A 19,785-nucleotide genomic window follows, 5' to 3' on the forward strand; every position below is an offset into this window, starting at 1 on the left:
ATGGCTAAGAAAACTGCTCATAAACAGAAACCCAGCTTCCTTTTGTTATGGACTAAATTCTGCACATACCCCCCCCCCCAAAAAAATTTGTACCTTGAAGTTCTAATCCCCATACCTCAGAATGTGACTATATTTGGAGAGAGGGTCTTTAAAGAGGTGATTAAATCAGAATGAGGCCATGAGGGCGATTCCCATATTCCTTATACAAGAGGAAGAGAGACCTGTGCGTGCAGGGCAGGCCCCGTGAGCACACAGTGTAGAGACAACCATTTCCAAGCCTTGAGAGGCCTCAGGAGCACCCCAATCTTGGACTAATAGCCTCGGAACTCTGAGAAACAAATTCCTGTTGCTCCAGCCCCCGAGTCTGTGGTGTCTCGTCACGGCAGCCCGGCAAATGAGTTCCCCTTAACTTAGCTGGCAGGCGGTCACTGTGCCTGGTCACAGTTCAAACTGTTACAGGTTCCATGAACGCTTTCCTCAGACACTGCCTCGAGTAAGCCACTTACCCTCTGCGTGCCCATCACCTACAAAAAGCAGCCAACAGTCCCTATAAAAGCAGCTAAGAAAACTCAGATAACGTCGCATTGCCTTGCTAGGAGATCATGTGAGCCAACACGACACCTAACTGCCACATGGCGCTCCCCCATATTCATAACGCCCGCACCCCAACTCCGCCTCAAAGAAGATTCTTTCCTATATTCCATGAAAACAAGCGTTTCCAGAATAGTGGGCCCACGCACTGGTCCCTGTCCTGTTCTCTGGATGCAGCCCTCGCTCAGGACAGGAACTCGTGAGCCTTCACATTTCTCCGCTTAAGTATTCTAGTTTCTGCTATTTCTAGACTCTTCACTTTCTAGAATGTTCTCTTCTTGGCATATTTTCGTTTTTCCACCTCTCCCTAGCATCACACTACTGTGAACTCTTCCCAGACTCAACTGACTGCCAGCTCCTCAAAATACCTGTGCCTTTTCCTCAGCTGCAACCATTCTTGCATTGGAAATCTAGGGTTGCCAGGGTCAGCCTTGGATTAGTGCGCCTTGAGAAGCTCTGATGGGACCTGGGGATGGGGTTACGCTTGTCCAGGGTCTACAGCACGGGGTACGGGGGAGCAACGGAGCTAGGGGCCATTACAGACCCTGATGCTCCCTCACCTCCAAATGTCATCTCACTGAAGATCACTCTGGATCCTGGCAGGCCTCCTGTCTAGCTGCCCCCAGGTACCTGAGCCTCCAGCCCGATAAGCACACCATGGAAGTCATCGATCACAGGGCCCATTCTCCCCGTGTGTGTCACTGGAGACCTTCCAGGTAGACAAGAGTTCATTTATCATGGCTGAAGAGAAGCCATGCAGCCTCGCAGGACTCTCCTTGGCCCTTCTGTCATCCGGCCCACACTCGTTTGTTTATGAAATGCTCACCGATGGATGACTGCATGCCAGGTACTGTGCTTGGGCCTGGGACGTAGTGCGAACAGGTCATTGTCCCCAGTCGGGATTCAGCCAAGTGGATGGCAAGTCTACACTGTGTACTCAAGGCTGTGGGGACAGGGGGCGGGTGCTGAGGCTCTGCAGAGCGGCACCTTAGTGACCTCTGCTAAGGGGCTCTCTATGGAGAGCTAAGGGCGAGAGGTCACTACAGAGCAACTGAACTGGAAAATCCCAAATGTCCTACAAGTCACAAAGTCTGGGGATAGCTCATCATGCCCAGGGAGAGGGACAGAGCCACGGAGAGGGGAATGCACAACCCCCAGCCACTCAGACAGCCGCCTATCACCCAAACGCAGAGGATGATGCGCCTCAGAGAAGAAGTCTGCTTTTTATCCTGAGAGAAACCACAACAGCAGGGAACACGTCGCGGAGGTTTTGCACTCTGCCGAGGGGAAGATGCAGCCTGGAAAATGCTTTTCCTTTCCACAGGCAGTCACCTGTTGCACCTGCTTTGGACAAAAAGCGGGGGAGGGGGCATTCTGGGGGGAGGGGTGCTCGGCGTATCTTTTGTTGAAGACATCTGAGTTTTATAAAGAAAGAGACCTTCACAACAGGTTCAGGAACAAACACACAGAAGAAGCCAAAGGCCTCACCTTCCTGCCTGCCCAAGGACAGGGCCGGGCTGGTGGGAGGACAGGGACAGAGGGGCTTTCCTGCAGGGGGACCGGGAGGGCGGAAGGGGCCATCTGCATCCACTCCACCACCCCCTCCCCCCGCCGGGGGAGAGATGCTCTGCTGAGCTACCAACCTGCAAGCCCACCACACAAGGGGCTGAGCCCTACGCTGCTCCTGACCTTCAGCGGAGAGCCGGGCACCGCCACACGGGAAGGGAACGGAAACACGGCGCTCCCACGGTATTCCAGAACACTAAAGTGCATCGTTCGGTCAACAGCGGGGAGGTGGAAAGCCCCCTGTCCCCCCTGAGAGGAAGCCTGGCAGCTCCCCTGGGTTTGTAAGGACGTCTGTTCAAAGCCTGGGATGAGTCCCTGAGACGCAGGACTCCCAAACTCGATGTTGGCACCTTGTCCTTGCCAAGGTCCGTGTCTCTGACAAAGTCACAGAGCGAACGTGGCCGCTTGAGGCACAGTGACTTCCGCATTGGAGGCTGGGAGCCCTGCGTCTGCAGGTTGGGGCACAGGCCCCGAGCCCCCCACCCCGCCGTTGAGAAGGGTCACCATGTACAGTGGAGGATGCAGAGTGGGTCTGAGCCCTTGACTGTGCCGTCTCTGACCTGCAGCGGGCCTGGCCTGACTCAGTTTCCTCAACTCAGCTGAAGAAGGGCCGTCACGATGAACAAACTCGCCAGGGGCGCTGTGAGGGCGAAGCCAACGATTCACGTGGCCTCATATTTTACAAATGGCAGAGGAGTGCCACACACACACAGATGCAGATACATATGTATGTGTGCATGTGTTATTTTGAAGAAACATGGTTAAGAGGCATTCAAAGAGCAAACCGACAGAAGGGAGTTTAACAGGACACACAGGGAGCGGGCAGAAGGGCCTGGGGCGCAGAAAATCACTGACACTCAGAGAGAAGGTCTGCGGGCGGAAGGAGGGAGAGCGAACAGAGAGCTTCCCTCTCTGCACCTGCTTTTCCACGTGTCCTCCTATTTCATCTCTGGATCGTGGGAGGCTCCTGTACGCATTTAAGAGTTGAGAAACGTACAACGTGGCAGGGTCCAGGCTTCGGCCACACTCGCAGCTCCTTTCCCTCCCCTGGGCTGCAGGTGCCCCATTCTGCTCCTCGTCGTGGAACACAGGAAGCAGTGTGTGTGTGTGTGTGTGTGTGTGTGTGTGTGTGTGCGCACGCGCGCACGCAGGGTGGGTGGGTGTGGGGGGTGTGGGGGGGTGTGGGGGTGTGGGTGTCCCGTCTTTGGAGGCTGACCACTCCCCGGGAGCCCCTGTCCCCCAGCGGCTCCAACCTGCACAGCATGCACAGGCTTCTCCACGCCCTCCTGTCTCCACACACAGTTCCCACACCTCCGCCCGTCTACACCTGACGGGCATTTCTAGCCCTGGCATCTGGCAGAAGCCTGCGCTTGTCGGGTTCATAGACAGTCTCTTCCTATAGTGACAAGCAAATAGCATGGATTCTGGTCGGATTTGTTGCCATTTCTAAGTAGGCTCTGTGAGCAGGGCAATTCATTACCCTTTGCGTTATATTTTGAAATCAGTGGTTTTCACTTAGAGAGGACCCGTCTTTGCATGCCTGATAAATGAGTCAGGTATGCATGAAGTGAATTAATACACACGTTTACCGACGTGGTGGCACAGTGTTAGACCCCGAGACGCGTCAGTGAGTCCAGAGACGAGGTCCCTTGCCTCTGGGCTTATGTGTTAGAAGCTGGAAGAGAAACGGGACAGAACGGGAGACTGCACGGACTGTGACCAGAGGGTGGATGGTCACCGAGGCCTTGCTGGGGAAGTGACCTCCAAGCAGGGTGTGGGTGAGGGAAGAAGGTGACAGGCCCCGTAGACAAGGTAAAGGCCTCTTTGGGCAGGGGGGTGAGGGCATGGGCAGAGGTGCTGGGCCCAGAGCGTGGAGGCCTGTAGGCCGAGGTGAGGGGGCGGGTTATTCTCCGGTGTATGCAAAGGGGAGACAGGCCCCCACTTTCGTTGTGGCAAGTGTAGCTCTAGCAGTGGTGCAGAAAAAGAGTGTGCAGATGGAGGGGCAGAGGCAGAAGCAGGGACTGAGGATGAGGCCACTGCAATGGGGGTCATCCCTGGGCAGGAGTGCCTGGACCAGGGGGCTAAGGTGGGCGTGGCGGGAGGTGGCTGGCTTCGGGACCAGTCCTCGCTGACAGGTGGAGGTGCATGAGAGAGAGAGGTGAGTCTGCAGACCTCCCCTCCTCATGTCACACAGGGGGGCAGTCCCGGTGGGGCGTCTTCCCCTCCCAGGCCCCTGGCACGCAGGCATATTGAAGGGACCACTCTTCTCTCCTGAACTGACCTTCAATCCTGCCTGGTCGGCACAGCGCTCCGGGAAGCCAAACGGATGAGCCAGGCTCATGTGAGCCCCGCCCACACCCTGGATGTCATCGAAGGTCTTTGATTACTATGAAGAATAACTTTTTTAGAAGATTTATTTATTTGTTTATTTGAGAGAGAAAGAGAGAGAGCATGAGCATGAGCAGGGGGAGGGGCAGAGGGAGAAGCAGGCTCCCCGCCGAGCAGGGAGCCCGATGCGGGGCTCGATCCCAGGACCCTGGATCATGACCTGAGCCGAAGGCAGATGTTTAACCTACCGAGCCACCCAGGCGCCCCTGAAGAATAATTGAAGAATAATTTTTTTAAAAGTCTCCAAGCATCGTCCACTTTGCCAGAAACAAATTAACAACCACCGTGAGGCAGGACACGGAGAACTTAAAGGAGACTTCACCCCAGGAGCAGGACCGTGGCCGTGGCTCTGCGGGAATAGGGATCCCATTCACCCCGACACCCTCGTGGATGAGCAATTCCATAAGCAACAACCATCAGTCCTAACAGCAGGGAGGAGAAGGCATTTGGAGCCCACCCTGGCCTGTGGCCCTGCTCCAGCGCAGGCTCCTTCGCTGGAGCCTTCTCTCTGCTGTGGATTGGGATGAAGAGGGAGGTCAGGAACATGGCAGAACAAGGCGATACGCAAACTTCAGTTCTGGACGAAACTTTTCACTGGGGGTGCACTCAGCAAAGTTTTACGATTTCTCGTACTGTTCTAATCACCTGATTCTCATGGTGTTTCCAGAAATGGAACCTCATGTGGGAATACTTTCCCCTAATTTCTAACACGTGCAGATTACCCTAATTATTTACACAGTACAAAATGCTGTGTGTTTATGTGTACTTTGCACTGAGATATTCGAGGAATGAATACCAATTCTTGCTCTTAAGCATGGGGCTTGCAAATAGCAGCTGTTCAACATATATTTAATCAAATACATAAACAATGTTTCATGGAGAAATCTATTTTCGGTTAGACCAGTAACTGATCATAACACCAACCCCCCCATCTCTCATTTTAATGGCCAATACCACCAGTTATTTTAGTCCTAATGCAACAAACTTGAGATCATGTACAAGTGCGCTTGTCATGTTGGAATTTTATGGTGTTGAATGCTCTCTGCAATGAATGCAATAATTCAAATACTATAGGACAAAAGAAAGCCTGGATGGCTAAAACACTTTCTGAATGACTTTTACTCACAATAAAAAAAGGATTTATAGTTGTTATAGGCACAACAGCAGGCATAGAAGAACCGTGTGCCGACTGAAAAAATAGTGAAGAGCTGTTTATTCTGGATTTGTGGAAAATGATAACTCAAGTTAGACAACACAGCATTTTCTAGTAAAGTCCCACAAGTTATTTTTAATCAATTGACATAAAAGCAAAAGAAGCTGCTCCGTAGCCAGCAAAGTGTTGTACAGAGGCAGAAGTCAGCAAGTGTGATTTATGCGGGATTACTTTGATCTTGAATAGGTAAACTGAGTCACCTAACGGATTACTGGACAGGATTCTGTTCTCAGAGAGAGGCTCCAAAGGCATAAAAGGGATGAGCAGTTGTCCCCCGACAATCTCTGAGAGTGTGGACTAGTGAACGGGATGTTCAGTCTGTGACTGATGGGGCAAAAATGCCACCAAGGGGGGTGTGTGGCATCATTTAACAGGATGAACCTGCCCCAGGGGTGTGGCAACTTTTTGCACCGCCTTTGATGTTTGTAGCAATGGAGAGTTTGAGTTTTAGATTTAGTCTGCAACTTGGTTCATGCAGGAGGCTGGCCAGGGCACAGAGCCTTCACCCCCACCACCCAGCCCTCCCCGCCTCAGGCTCCCGCATCCCCTGACGCCTGGCTCTCACGCCACCTGGTTATGCGGTTTGTGCACCTCGGGAAAGGAGGGGTGTGAGTGGAGGCACTCACCAAGGACTACCAGGAGTGACGGAGCTGGGATCTGGACCCAGGTAGCCGCTCCAGGGCCCCTGCTCTGACCTCTACATCATGCACATGGGAAGGCTGCTTTTAGGGTTCCCATTCTGCAGAGAAGGAAAACTGAGAACCAGAGAGTGAGTGGAGCTATTTATTCATCCTAACATCCAACGTCAGGCCCCAGCTAGCACTATGGCGACCTGTGCCCAAAATATTATTACACAGCGCAGATTCATTCCTTTCCAGGTAACTGTCCTGCCGAAGACTCTCTCCGGATCTGTTAAGAATATTTACACCGAGTGGCTCTCTCTCACATTTGTTAGTTCCAAGTCTGCGTGGGCGGATCAGGGCAGTGGCATTCTGTGGCATGGCGCTTCTCAAAGTGGGGTTTGCCTGGGAACTTGCTGGAACGCCAATTCTCAGGCCCTGCCCCAGATCTCCTGAATCAGAAACTCTCAGGGTGGAGCCAAGTGAAATGTGTTTTAACAAGCCCTTTGGGGGTGATTCTGATGCTCACTTAAGTCTGAAAAATACTGACTTAGCATATGGTGCCCTCACATATATATCATTCTTGTCTGAATGTTCCACTTGATTAAAACTACGTACAAGGTACTGGGAAAGGGGAACACCTTGTTCTGGAAGGATAGATGGAAAGATACCATGTTTCTTTACCTGTTTTGCCCATTTCTCTGCTAACAGGCTTCCCCAGGGACACCGTTAGTTTCTTTTCCACTGGCCCCAACACCTCCGGGAAACGCTCTTTGGAAAGTACTTTCAGAAATTACCAGTACTGATGATCATGTTGTGAGTCTATCATCAGGTAACATGCATACAAAGACCGAGTTTTTGAAAATGTTTCTGATGAGCCGGGACGCGGCTGAAATTATTCCCACTCTAAGACCTGAATACAGAAACACCAATTTTTTCAGACCAGATGATAAGAAAAAATCTGCTAAAATAAGAAAATCGATGCATTTTCCTTTTCCAAAACTAGTCATGTCCTTGAAAATAAGCCTTTCCTTTTCATTCAGGATATTGGTGTTAGCAACAGTTGCATATAAATAAGGCTTTCCAAACAAACATCTTATCTTTATATGGAAGGAAGTTCATGAAGAAGGAATTGACGTTTTTCCCCAACAATGACAACAATACATTTTTGGGTTCCTTTCCCAGAAATTAGTAAATAACAAAATACCTTTCATTTAAAAAGGAAAAAAAATGGTCCTAGCAAATGCTTAAATCTAATCCATATGCCACTCATATGCTTAAAAAAGGAGAGGGTTTCTGTGAGCCAATTTCTCTGCTCATTCTGTGCCAAATAAAATAGATTTCAGTAAAAAGCTTTTACTGCCTGACAGGGAACTCTGTTCATTATTCAGTGTATAGAGAACTGTTTACTTTTCATTCAGAATTCCCGATTCTCTACTTACTATACATTTTCCCAATCCAGCAGACTTTATCCACTCTGGAGAAGCACGTTAAAATCTGAAAAACACCACATCTTCTCTGGATGGAAGACAGTTTTAAAATGCTGATTTAGCTTAGCATCTACATGCTGTAACATTAGGGAAACGCTATTCTCATTGGAAAAAAAAAAAAAAACCCGTTAGTAATCATGATCCTGGAATTCATGATTTTCACTGAGAAAGAAATATCCCTCCCAATCGAAAGCAAAAAAACGTCCCCAGAGGGGACTGGTTGAAAAGTGCTAAATGCTAGAAATATGATCTGCGGGTTACGAAAAAGTTCAGAGTAAACCCCAGCAAAATAAAGAGGCACACGGCACACACCCACCGGAAGTCACTATGTTTGATTTACACCCTTTATTTTATTTTTTAAATATTTTATTTATTTATTTTGACAGAGAGAGAGAGAGAGAGAGAGAGAGAGAGAGACAGCGAGAGAGGGAACACAAGCAGGGGGAGAGGGAGAAGCAGGCTTCCGGCGGAGCAGGGAGCCCGATGTGGGGCTCGATCCCAGGACCCTGGCATCATGACCTGAGCCGAAGGCAGACGCTTAACGACTGAGCCACCCAGGTGCCCCTGATTTACACCCTTTAATCATTCAAGCGTACCACCAAATGAGGTACCATTTGTGCCGAAAGTTCTCCGCATCAAAAGACAGCTAAGGTATCACGGAGGAGCACTCAAAACAACTTCGTGGCATTAGAAAATGCTTAGGAAGCCCAAAACTCAAAATAATTTCTTCTAAAATATGTCGTGTTGCAGGCTTTTCCAACAGATTGCTAGGGCATGGCCGGAAAGGTCTGTAGATGGGAACGGGGGAGGGAGGGGTAAAGATCACCCCTGGAGGGAGAGAGGAAGATTTGTAAAGATTAGGACTGACGGACAGACGGGGAGCGCCTCGGTGGCCTAGGTGATCGAGCGTCCAACTAGGTTTTGACTCAGGTCATGGTCTCCGGGTCATGAGATCGAGCCCTGCACTGGGTTCTGTGCTCAGTGTGGAGTCTGCTTGGGACTCTCTCTCCCTCTGCCCCTCCCCACTGCTTACATGCTCGCTCGCTCTTTCTAAAATAAATAAATAAGTCTTCAAAGAAAAGACCGATGGACAGACAGACAGCCAGGATAGAAAGGAAGCTGAGAAGTCTGCGGCTCCAGACACCCCCCCAGTAACTTCTAACCATGACCCTGGACCAGGCCTCCCACCTGGGAGCTACAGACTTAGTTTCTAGTTTATTTTAAGGAAAAGCCATTTTATGGAATGAGCAAAAAAGGGTTCCAACCAAGACTAGCAGGAATGTGAAGCAGTCGGCCTATATAAAGCAGGGACAGGCCAAGGGACACCAAGGCAGAAGGAAAGGAAATTAAACCCCTTTGGGAGAATAAATGTGTATTTTATAAAGTTCTTGTTCGTGCTGGGGTGTCCCCACCCCCCTCCTCCGCCAGGAACCTGGGGCACCCGTCACTGCGAGACCTCTGTGCTTCATGAAGAATAATGCATCCTCACTGCCTCTGCAGGTTGACCCCGTGTCTGAGAATACGCACGGAGCAGGCCTGCTGGGGCCATGGCTGGTCTGCCTTGGGGCACTCATCTTCTCTAGGGTTCAAAAGCCCGCTCCCATCCTGGCCACCCCGGGGGCTGTCCCGCCACCGCCCACCCGAATGAGGAACGATGCATTTGGAGAATACAAACCATACTTCCCAGTTTTACCGTGTCCCACTCTAAGCCCCGAGAAGAGGAGCCATGGTCAAGGCGCAGCCTGGCCCCCGGGAAGGGAGGTTTGGGGATCTCCAACAGCACTGTACGGTGGCACGCGCAGACACGTGGCAGGAAAGAAGCCCAGTCGAGACCCCAGCTGCTGGGGACAGAGGCTCTTTCCCATCCACACATAATGACAACCTCTTGCAAAGGGATTAAGTTGCTCTGAAGATAAACTTAACACGCACGCTTCGTACACACGTGGTCTCTGCGAATGCTGTATCACACCAAAAGTGACTTCCTCCCTGCTGTCCTGGGACTCGGACTTATTTGGGGCATCTTACATTAATTACCTATCATCCCTATCCCATACAGACTCCAGATTCTTCCAGTGCCCTGACCCATGCAATTTTCTCACGAAGCGTTGGTGACGATGCCCAAAATTTCAACGCTAGAAGTAGAACAAATGCTAATCAGCAAGCACAGGCTTCTAATGATTAAAAGCACAAAAAGTTTCCTACCTCCCGTAACTGAAGTAGCATGGCATCTCACCTTTACTTCTACATAAAGCTTAAATATTGTCTCGAACACTCTCCCCGCTAAAGCCACAGATTTGAAGGATCGTAGGGCATGCAGGGAACTTCAAGAGAGAACTCACTGGTCCATCTAGTGGATGTGCTGGTCCCGAGAGCTGCTCTCTGCTTACCTTTTCCGAGGTCTTGTCCTCCGCTGGTGGCCCCGTGCCTGGTAGGGCCGGAGGAGGGGGGGCCCGCCGCTTCTTCAGGTCTGACTTCACAGACACCCCTGAGATGTTGCTGAGTGAGAGGGATGGACCCAACGTAATGGAACGGGAATTCACTGATGGGGAGTTGGGAGTTGTCAGGCAGCCCTGCGAAGGGGAGAGACAGACAGAAAATCTCATCAGTGTGAGATGACTTCTCTGTGGGAGGATGCTCCAGCATGAGCACAGTGCCAAACCACCCATGCGAGCCTCCAATATCATTTCCACTGACGGGCTCGAATGCCCCGAGCAAAACCCATATTCTCACTTTGCCTTACAGCAGAAGACGCTGCGTGACAGATTCCTGCTGCAAGGTTTATTTTCGTCGTCATGAAGGAAATGGCGGATGCTTGCAACATTTAATGCCACATACTAGCTAGAATCAGTTAATACTCCCGACCAAACTGCAGGTGTGTGAACCGAGCCTCCTTGAAACAGCCTGTCATCGGAACGAGGTCTTCAGCACTGAAAAGCGGAAGAGTCAAGAAGCACATTGCCGTGGACAAGAAGACAGTCTTTAGGGGTGCTAAGGACACTGACTGCACCCCTGGCCACTCGGTGACCTCTCTCAAGGCTACCTGTTCCGGGCACTTTGGGGACGGACATACACACCTTAGGATTGCCCGCCCAGGCCGGGATGGGGGAGGCTGGCTTTGGCCTCCCATGAATCTGCTAGAGATAACACAGTCTCTCTCCTTCCTGGTGCTCAGGTGGGGCCACAAGAGCTTATTAAAGGTATAGCTGCCAAGTGGGCACCTGCAAACCCTTTGAGGTGCGTGCGAACCCTCTGATCCCGCTGCAGTGCCCCAGCGTCCCTCGCGCTATAAAATCCGCAGCCTGATGTCTGGACTTCGCAGAGAGTAACTGCAGGGCTATTGGATCATTCTCCACCCGATCCCCCATCAGTAAGTTGCCCTGAATAAAGTTCTGTGTAAACTGCATGGAGTCGCCTGCTCTGTTTCCCTGTCTCGAAGGGCCTTCCCCGTTTAGGGCCCCCCCGACCCCACTTGCTAACACGGTCTGCCATCTTGAGAAGTAGCCCACTTGCTGCCAAGAATGGGCTTGGGTTTCTTTTTTTTTTTTTTTAAAGATTTTATTTATTTATTTGAGAGGGAGAATGAGAGATAGCACGAGAGGAAAGAGGGTCAGAGGGAGAAGCAGACTCCCTGCCGAGCAGGGAGCCCTATGCGGGACTCGATCCCGGGACTCCAGGATCATGACCTGAGCCGAAGGCAGTCGCTTAACCAACTGAGCCACCCAGGCGCCCCGGCTTGGGTTTCTTTGAACCTTCAAAAGTTATGAACAAATGGATGTATGATATAAATGGCGGCCGTGAAGACCAGTGACCATGAATGCCGTACCACGTGCTCGGTATCTAACACGCTGAAAATAAATGCAAGCCAACATGTGAATGAGCTGTTTCCACAGAGCAATTTCTCCTACTCGGCATGGGGTCTGGGGAGCTGGCAGGCTAAAGGGCACATCAGTTTTCAGTCTTCCCCCCGCCCCAGGGTCTGCTCAATCGAACCATGTAAGTGTTAATGCAGAAAGAGGGTTTAGAGAACCAACACTCCAATTTCAAATTAAAAACAAAATGGTGGGGCACTTGGGTGGCTCAGTCAATTGAGTGTCTGTCTCTCGATCTCGGCTCAGGTCTTGATCTCAGGAGCGTGAGTTCAAGCCCTGCATTGGGCTCCACGCTGGGCATGGAATCTACTTAAAAGAGAGAGAGAGAGAGAGAGAGAGAGAGAGAGAGAGAGAGAGAGGGAGAGAGAGAAAGAGAAGAGAAAGAAAAAAACAAAGCAAAACAAAATGGAAGCCACACTCTGCCTAGGCGCCTCTTCTCCCCTGCCCTGACCAGTATTCCTCCCCAGCACCTGGTGCCCAGGGCATATTCCACCTCGAGGCCGGTGCAACCAGGAAGTCAGTCCACATATGGCAGAGATATGCCCTCCAGGTTCGACTCCTGCCTTTGCCATTTACAAGCCACATGAACGTGGACACACTCCTTGATTCTTCTCTGCCTCCACTTATCTCCTGTAAAATTGGGTGAACACCTGTACCTACCTCACAAAGTGATCACGTGAACTAAATGGGTTACTCCATGTGAAAGAACTTCAGGAGGTTCTTGGCACTAAGTGAATATCCAGTACGTGCTTGCTATTACGGTTATTATACATTTATTTATCGTCTCCCCGGTTACCATGTGGGACCCATGGGGACAGTGATTACTGCCCGTTTCCAAAGCTCCTAACGATTCCCGGCGTGTCGAAGACCCCAGAGCCAACATTTGCCGGAATGAATGACTGGGGGGATGAGAGCCTCTGGACAACTCTGCTCTCATGTTTGACAAAAGGAGCTTGTGGGGAAGCTTTTGTACGAATGATGGGTTCTCTGTATTTAAAATAAATATGTAGCGGGGTGTTTGGCTGGCTCAGTCGGTGGAGCATGCGACCCTTAATCTCAAGGTCGTGAGTTTAAGCCCCACGCTGGGTATAGAGCTTACTTAAAAAATAAAAATAAAAAAAAATACATAAAGGAAACCCATCACATTCAGCAGCAGCCCAGTATTACCTGCGCTCAGGCTCCAATCCTATTCTGTTCTGCCAAGTATATTATCATCCAGTCCCCTGAGAACATTTTTGAGACTCAGATTTTCTTGTCCATAAATATTAAAGGCAAAGCAAACACCAATCTCTGGAGGTTGCTTTGAATGCCAGTTCATGCTTTGTCGTGGGACGCCGAGCACCAGAGGAATTCAGTGCCTTGTTCATCAAGCGCAGCATTCCCATAGGAAACAGCTGGGGGATCTACAGGAAACAGTTCAACAGCCAGATAATCTGTTGATGCCTATGTCGGCTCCCATGGCAAAATGTAAAGAAAAAAAGTATAAATGTTTCTCCCAGTCCTTGCATCTGCAGATATCAGACTCCTTACCAAGCAAATAAGCCAACGCAGAACGAACTCTGAAATGCTGTCCCCTGCCTTACATCTACCTCCATAGCAACCGTGAGGCCCCAAGGATACAGAACTTGCGTTTACTTAACAATGCAAGGTGCACATGATAAAATGATGTCAATGAAGCAAAGCAGAGGAGGGTCTTGAAGTCTGGAGCTGTGGCGGTGTTTCAGGGGATGGCTGGCTGGCTGGCTCGGACACCGCCAGGGCACGCGTTCTGGAGGTTTCTTGAAGCTTGTGAAATACGATGGAGAACTAGACACCATGCCTGCATGGTTATCTCTGAAGCAGGCATGGCCCCGTTTGGCATCCCACAAACACGACATTCTGGACGATGCATTTCACAACCCTGCTTCTAACTGCTCTGTTCACTCCACCCTGTCTAGACTCAGAACTTCAATTCCTCTTGTCCTCCGTCCTCACCACAACTATGTGTGCCTGACTGATCACTCAACACTGCTATGAATTCACCTCTGTCCTCTCACTGCCCTGAGCGTTTTGTGGAAGCTCTGTGCAGAATACTCCTTTAAAAGTACTTTATAGGTCAGCCATTGTGTACTGATTTCAGGCTTTAATCCTATAATCCTATTGCCATTAAGAGTGCTTTGACATCCTGGTGGGGCACGGAACACTGTTCTCCTGACAGAGCGCCCCCCCATGCATACACAAAGATCCCCATCTTTATAATAGGGAAATTCCATTGACTTCAAATTGTCGTCAACACCTCGCATATTTCTGTCACATTAGAGGTGGTTTTCTTCTTCTCTGATACATATTTTTGGGAAGAATGGCCTCATGAGGGCCAAGTAAGATGGTCTCAGAGAAGGCCAGAAGCCCAGAGCACACCCCATTCCAGGCCCCCATAAGCTGTGGTGTCTGTTACCCCAGACAGCAGGCTTCTCACGATCCATTATCTGTGTCTGGAACACCACGAGATTTTGATACAACAGGTTTATTTAGTCTAAATCTGCCCTATCTGGGCCACACAGATCTCTCCTAACACCCCACCATTCCCACTCACAGGCAGGCAAATCTCAGGGTCCACTAGACCGGGGTCCAACAGCACTGCTCAAGAATTCTGCTATTCAGCTGTGTTTCCCAACCTTCAACCCATGGGCAGCCAAAATATTCAAAACATGTTGGCTGCCCAGAGGATATCTGTGGTTCAATGTGGTTTTTTTTTTTTTTTTTCCTTTTTACCTTTTGACTCCCTTCATCCACTTCTCCACCCTCCCCACCCCCCACCTCTGGCAACCACAAGCTTTTTTTTTTTTTTTAGATTCCACATGTAAGAGAGATCACGCAGTGTTTGTCTTTGTCTGACTTATTTCACTTAGCATAATGCCCTCAAGATCCATCCATTTTGTCACAAGTGGCAAGATTTCATTCCTTTCTATGGCTGAATAATATTCTACTATGCATATGTAAAATATATATGTGTGTGTGTGTGTGTGTGTGTGTGTGTGTGTGTGTGTACCCTTCTTATGTCTTCTCCCATTCAGATTACCTTTCATTCTGTTGAGGATTCCTTTGTTGTGCAGAAGCATTCCAGTCTGATGTCGTCCCACTTGGTGATTTTTGCTTTTGGTGTCAGTTTCTTTATACACGTGTCTGTATGGTTGTTAGGCGCTTCTATACCTTCACTGTTGTAAATAATGCTGCAATCAACATAGACATAGGTATATCTTTTCTCGTTAGTGTTTTCATTTTCTTTGGATAAATACCCAGAAGTGGAATTGCTAGATCTTCTGGTAGTTCTGGTTTTAATTTTTGGAGAAACTGTTTTCCAGAGTGGCTGCACCAATTTACATTCCCACCAACAGTGCAAGAGGGTTGCCTTTTTTTCCCTGAAACTTGTTATTTCTTCTCTTTTTGATAATATCCATTCTAACAGGGGTGAGGTGATATCTCATTGTGGTTTGGATTTGCAGTTCCCTGATCACGAGTGATGTTGAGCATCTGTTCATGTTGTGCATCTATATATGTCTTCTTTGAAAAAATGTCTATTCAGATCTGCCCACTACTTGATTGGATTGTTTGGTTTTGTGCTACTGAGTTGCAGGGGTTCTTTATATATTTTGGATATTAACCCCTTTTCAGATAGATGATTTACAAAAATCTTCTCCCACTCAGTAGATTACCTTTCATTCTGTTGAGGATTCCTTTGTTGTGCAGAAGCATTCCAGTCTGATGTTGTGCCACTTGTTGATTTTTGCTTTTGGTGTCAGATTCAAAAAATCATCACCAAGACCAACGTCAGGGAGCTTACTGCTGTGGTACTTCTAGGAACTTTATGGTTTCTAGGTCTTACTTACGTTGTGTTACAAGTCTTTAATCCATTTTTTGAGTTAATTTTTGTGTAATGGTGTAAGACAGTGGCGCAGTTTTCCCAACACCATTTATTGAAGAGACCATCCTTTCCCCACGGAACATCCCTGGCTGCCCTGCCATAAATCAATTGACCATGCATGCATGGGTTAATTTCTGGGCTCCTTATTTTGTGTCATGGATCTATGTATCTGTTTTTATGCCAATATTATACTGTACTAATTAAAATGACTTTGTAATACAGTTTGAAATAAAAAACCGTGATACCTCCAGCTTTGGTCTTCTTTCTCAAGACTGCTCTGGGTGTTCAGGGTCTTTTTTGGTTCTCTACACATTTTATGATTATTTGTTCTATTTCTTTGGAAAATTTGATTAGAATCTTGATAGAGATTGCATTGAATCTGTAGATTGCTTTGAGTAGTATGGACATTTTAACATATTGATTCTTGAAATCCATGAGCATGGAATATTTTTCCCTTTATTTGTGTCTTCTTCAACTTCTTCTATTAATGTCTTACAACTTTCAGCATGTAGGTCTATCATCTTGGTTAAATGTATTCCTCACTATTTTTTTTTTTTGATGCAACTGTAAATGGGGTTGTTTTCTTAATTTCTCTTCTTGATAGGTTTTTATTAGTGTTTAGAAATGCTACCGATTTCTATATATTAATTTCATATGCTGCAACCTTACTGAATTTATTAGTCCTTACAGTTTTTTGATGGCATCTTCAGGGTATTCTATATATAATATCATGTCATCTGCAAATAGTGACAGTTTTACTTCTTCCTTTCCAATTTGGATGCTTTTTCTTTCTCTTTCTTGCTAAATTGCAATGGCCAGGACTTCCAGTACTGTGCTGAATAAAAGTCGCGAGGGGATATCCTTGTCTTGTTCCTGATCTCAGAGGAAAGAATTTCAGCTTTTCACCATTGAGTATGATGAGCACATATGCAAAAATCCTCAACAAAACATTAGCAAACTGAATTCAACAATACATTAACAGGATCACACACCAAGATCAGGTGGGATTTATTCCAGGGATGCAAGAATGGTTCAACATTGGCAAATCAGTCAATGTGATCAGTCAATACCAGATCAACCAGATGAAGGATAAAAGTCATATGATCACCTCAGTAGATCCAGAAAAGGCATCTGATAAAAGTCAACTTCGATTTATGATAAAAACTTTCAACAAAGTGGGTACAAAGGAAACATACCTCAACATAATAAAAGCCATAGATGACAAGCCCACAGATATGTGTGCATTAACTCTTACCTTCTTTCTTTCCCCACATTTGAAATTTGTAGAATATAGAAAACAATCCACAGAATAATTTGGGAGGAAAACAATTGAGTCAGACGTCCTTTAAAATGCTGACTCATCAATATTGAATAAAATGGAAAACGAGGGTACTCTATACAGCTCAGAGTTAATACAGCCTGGCCTGTGTCTTATTCCAATTTGAGGGCTTTTCTTCTGCTACAAGTGGCTCAGTTGGTTGAGCGACTGCCTTCGGCTCAGGTCATGATCCTGGAGTCCTGGGATTGGGTCCCGCATCAGGCTCCCTGCTCATCGGGGAGTCTGCTTCTCCCTCTGACCCTATCCCCTCTCGTGTGCTCTCTCTCTCTCATTCTCTCTCTCAAATAAATAAAATCTAAAAAAAAAAAAAAAATTCCTTAAGGGACAAACCATGGCTTTCCTATAGGAGGGATTTGGGTTCCTGTTCTGGTCCAAATGGGTCAATAAGTTTTTGTTTTGTTTTTTTTTTTTTTTTTAATAACAAGTCCTTTTTTTGTAGGGGAATGAGTCATGCCCTTCCCTAATGGTTGGCCCTGAAATCCATATTTTGGCTATTGCAAACTTATTTTCCAGGGAGTTTTTCTCCTGTGAGTTCAGCCCAATAAATTATTAAGGAAAAAGCCATGGATAATGGAGAGGAAAAGGAACAAAGCGAACACACCCTTCATAGCCACACTTCATGGGACTTCATACTGTGGGGTGTAAGCTCCACCAGACAGGCTGCTATCAGCTGGAGGGCAGTCAGATCGGAGACAAGGCTAAATTCCGTGTATCCACAACACCGCTGATACTCACTTACTACACTCCGTGTAAGATGATCATGTGATCCTACCTCACACACACACATCTAGGAGGAGAAGACTAAAAAGAGAAGGAAACTCATAGTTTCAGGATCTGAGTGTCCATTCAAAACGAGACCAATGCTGGGACAACTGATTTTACCATAGATCTCTAATTTTAAAGTAAGAATAATATTGTTTCTGTTTGCAATGTACTCCTCATCTCAGCATAGTCTCCTTGTATTCGATTGTCATTGTGTCCCTGGGGTGCTACACTGCTGGCTGGGACAGAAGTATCTAATCAGCCACCAGAGCTTCTCCCGGGGGAGATGCACTGACACCCCACCTCAAGGGCTCACTGGGGACCTCCAGTCCCAGAGCAGTCCTGAGCTTCCGGGTGGCTGACAGATGCCCTTGACGTGGCCTCCGGAATGAGCTCTGCCCCTAACCCATCAGAATGTTAATTAATGTGGGCACCAGGCTCTGCGTAGGGACAGCACCATAAAGCAGAGGGCATCCCTAGCTGTCCCAGCCTGGGGGCTCCATGTAATCCCGATGAAGGCTCCGGAAGCGCTGGGCTTCCCTACAATCACTGTGGGGATGAGTAAGCCCATAGCACTTACTCATTCACTTATGATTGACCAGAGGTCAGTACTAGGCAAGAAACCAAGCATGTGCAAGGTAAGCACTGCTCTTTTCAAGTCAGCCCTGACTGTCATGGTTTGTTTTCCTTTGCTTACATTCCTACATGCATCTTCACAAAGCGTATTTACAAACACAGCATGGCGCACGCCTAAGGAGGGAATCGTCTGTCCATGTGGATAGGACGCAGTGAACTCCGGCCAGAATGTGCTTCTAGGCAAGAGACACAAATGGGACAACCTGTTATTGGCATCTTTCTGTTTAAGATAAATTGGTTGGGGCGCCTGGGTGGCACAGTTAAGCATCTGCCTCCAACTCAGGTCATGATCCCGGGGTCCTGGGATTGAGCCCTGTGTGGGGCTCCCTGCTCGGTGGGGGGGGGGGGAGTCTGCTTCTCCCTCCGCCTCTGCCCCCACCCCCACCCCCGCTGCTTGTGCTCTCTCTCAAATACACAAAATATTTTAAAAAATGATAAATTGGTTCAAAAAAGTAAGGATGGATAGTCATTTTTGTTCCCCTTTCTCAAAACTGCCCATTCTGGCAAATATGACTATTATCTTGTGAGAACAATCATGTAATCATATCTATTGAAAGTCAAAAGTCAGAGTAGATCTTTTGACGTGGCTAGTGAGGAATTCAGATACGGCAGTTGCTCAAAGATTAAGGAAAGCATTTTGGTTACAGTGGGTGTAGTTAAAATAGCCGTTGGCAATCCTATCAGCCTTGCGCTCTTCTAAGTTAGATCAGACACTTTTAGGATGGCGCCATCTTGGAGTTTTGATGGTGAGGAGAGCCAAAGCCCAAGGAGACAACAGAACTACCCAGGACAGCCCAGCTGCCTGGTGATGGAATTAAACCAGTTCCAGGAGCCCAGCTGCATCCTCCTCTCCTTACACCATGCTGTCCTCTTTTCAAAGGCTTTAATATCACTTTCCTCTGTTTTTAATGCTGTGTCCAAGAATCAAGTGGGAGGGAAGATGCAGTCAGACCTGCTATCCCCATCATCTTTCCTTCCAATCCTGGGTTTGGCAGAATCCAGGGCAGGACCACGTGCTACAAACCAGATGGGGCAGACAGACACTGCTGTCCTGCCTACACTCAGGGGACTGGCGTGGCAGAGCATCCCAGACATCCCATTCCAGCATGGTCCTGGGCAATGGGTGGGACAAAGTTCTCTTCCCGGGAGGGTGTTCTCCGTCTGCTTTCTCTTATTTTTGGGGCACGGTCATCCTGACAGACATGCCCTTAGCTGAACCCTTCAGCCAAAGGAAAGGGCGTGCTGGCTTCTGGCACATGGGACTCTCGAGTCGGTTCGGCGTAAATGCACAGCAGGAGGGATAAAGCATGCCAGCGACATGTGAACTGATCCCTGCGAAGGGCAGGGGGTCGGAACTTAAGAATCTAGGTTCTATTATGTGAGATGATGAGAAATGATCATTCTCTTGGC

At 48.2% G+C, this 19,785-nt stretch overlaps 1 protein-coding gene across 7 annotated transcripts in view; it reads right to left on the reverse strand.

The window, feature by feature from the left end:
- The window catches only part of COBL (cordon-bleu WH2 repeat protein), a 277,937-nt gene that overhangs the window by 105,558 nt on the left and 152,594 nt on the right, over nt 1-19,785 (reverse strand). For all 7 annotated transcript variants that reach the window (XM_027573901.2, XM_027573897.2, XM_035723297.1 and 4 more), the window contains one exon: nt 10,256-10,438. In XM_027573901.2, the coding sequence (XP_027429702.2) occupies nt 10,256-10,438 (183 nt within the window). The remainder of the gene's footprint in view (nt 1-10,255; nt 10,439-19,785) is intronic.

The sequence above is a fragment of the Zalophus californianus genome, chromosome 12 (genome assembly GCF_009762305.2).
Source record: "Zalophus californianus isolate mZalCal1 chromosome 12, mZalCal1.pri.v2, whole genome shotgun sequence".
Classification (NCBI taxonomy): domain Eukaryota; kingdom Metazoa; phylum Chordata; class Mammalia; order Carnivora; family Otariidae; genus Zalophus; species Zalophus californianus.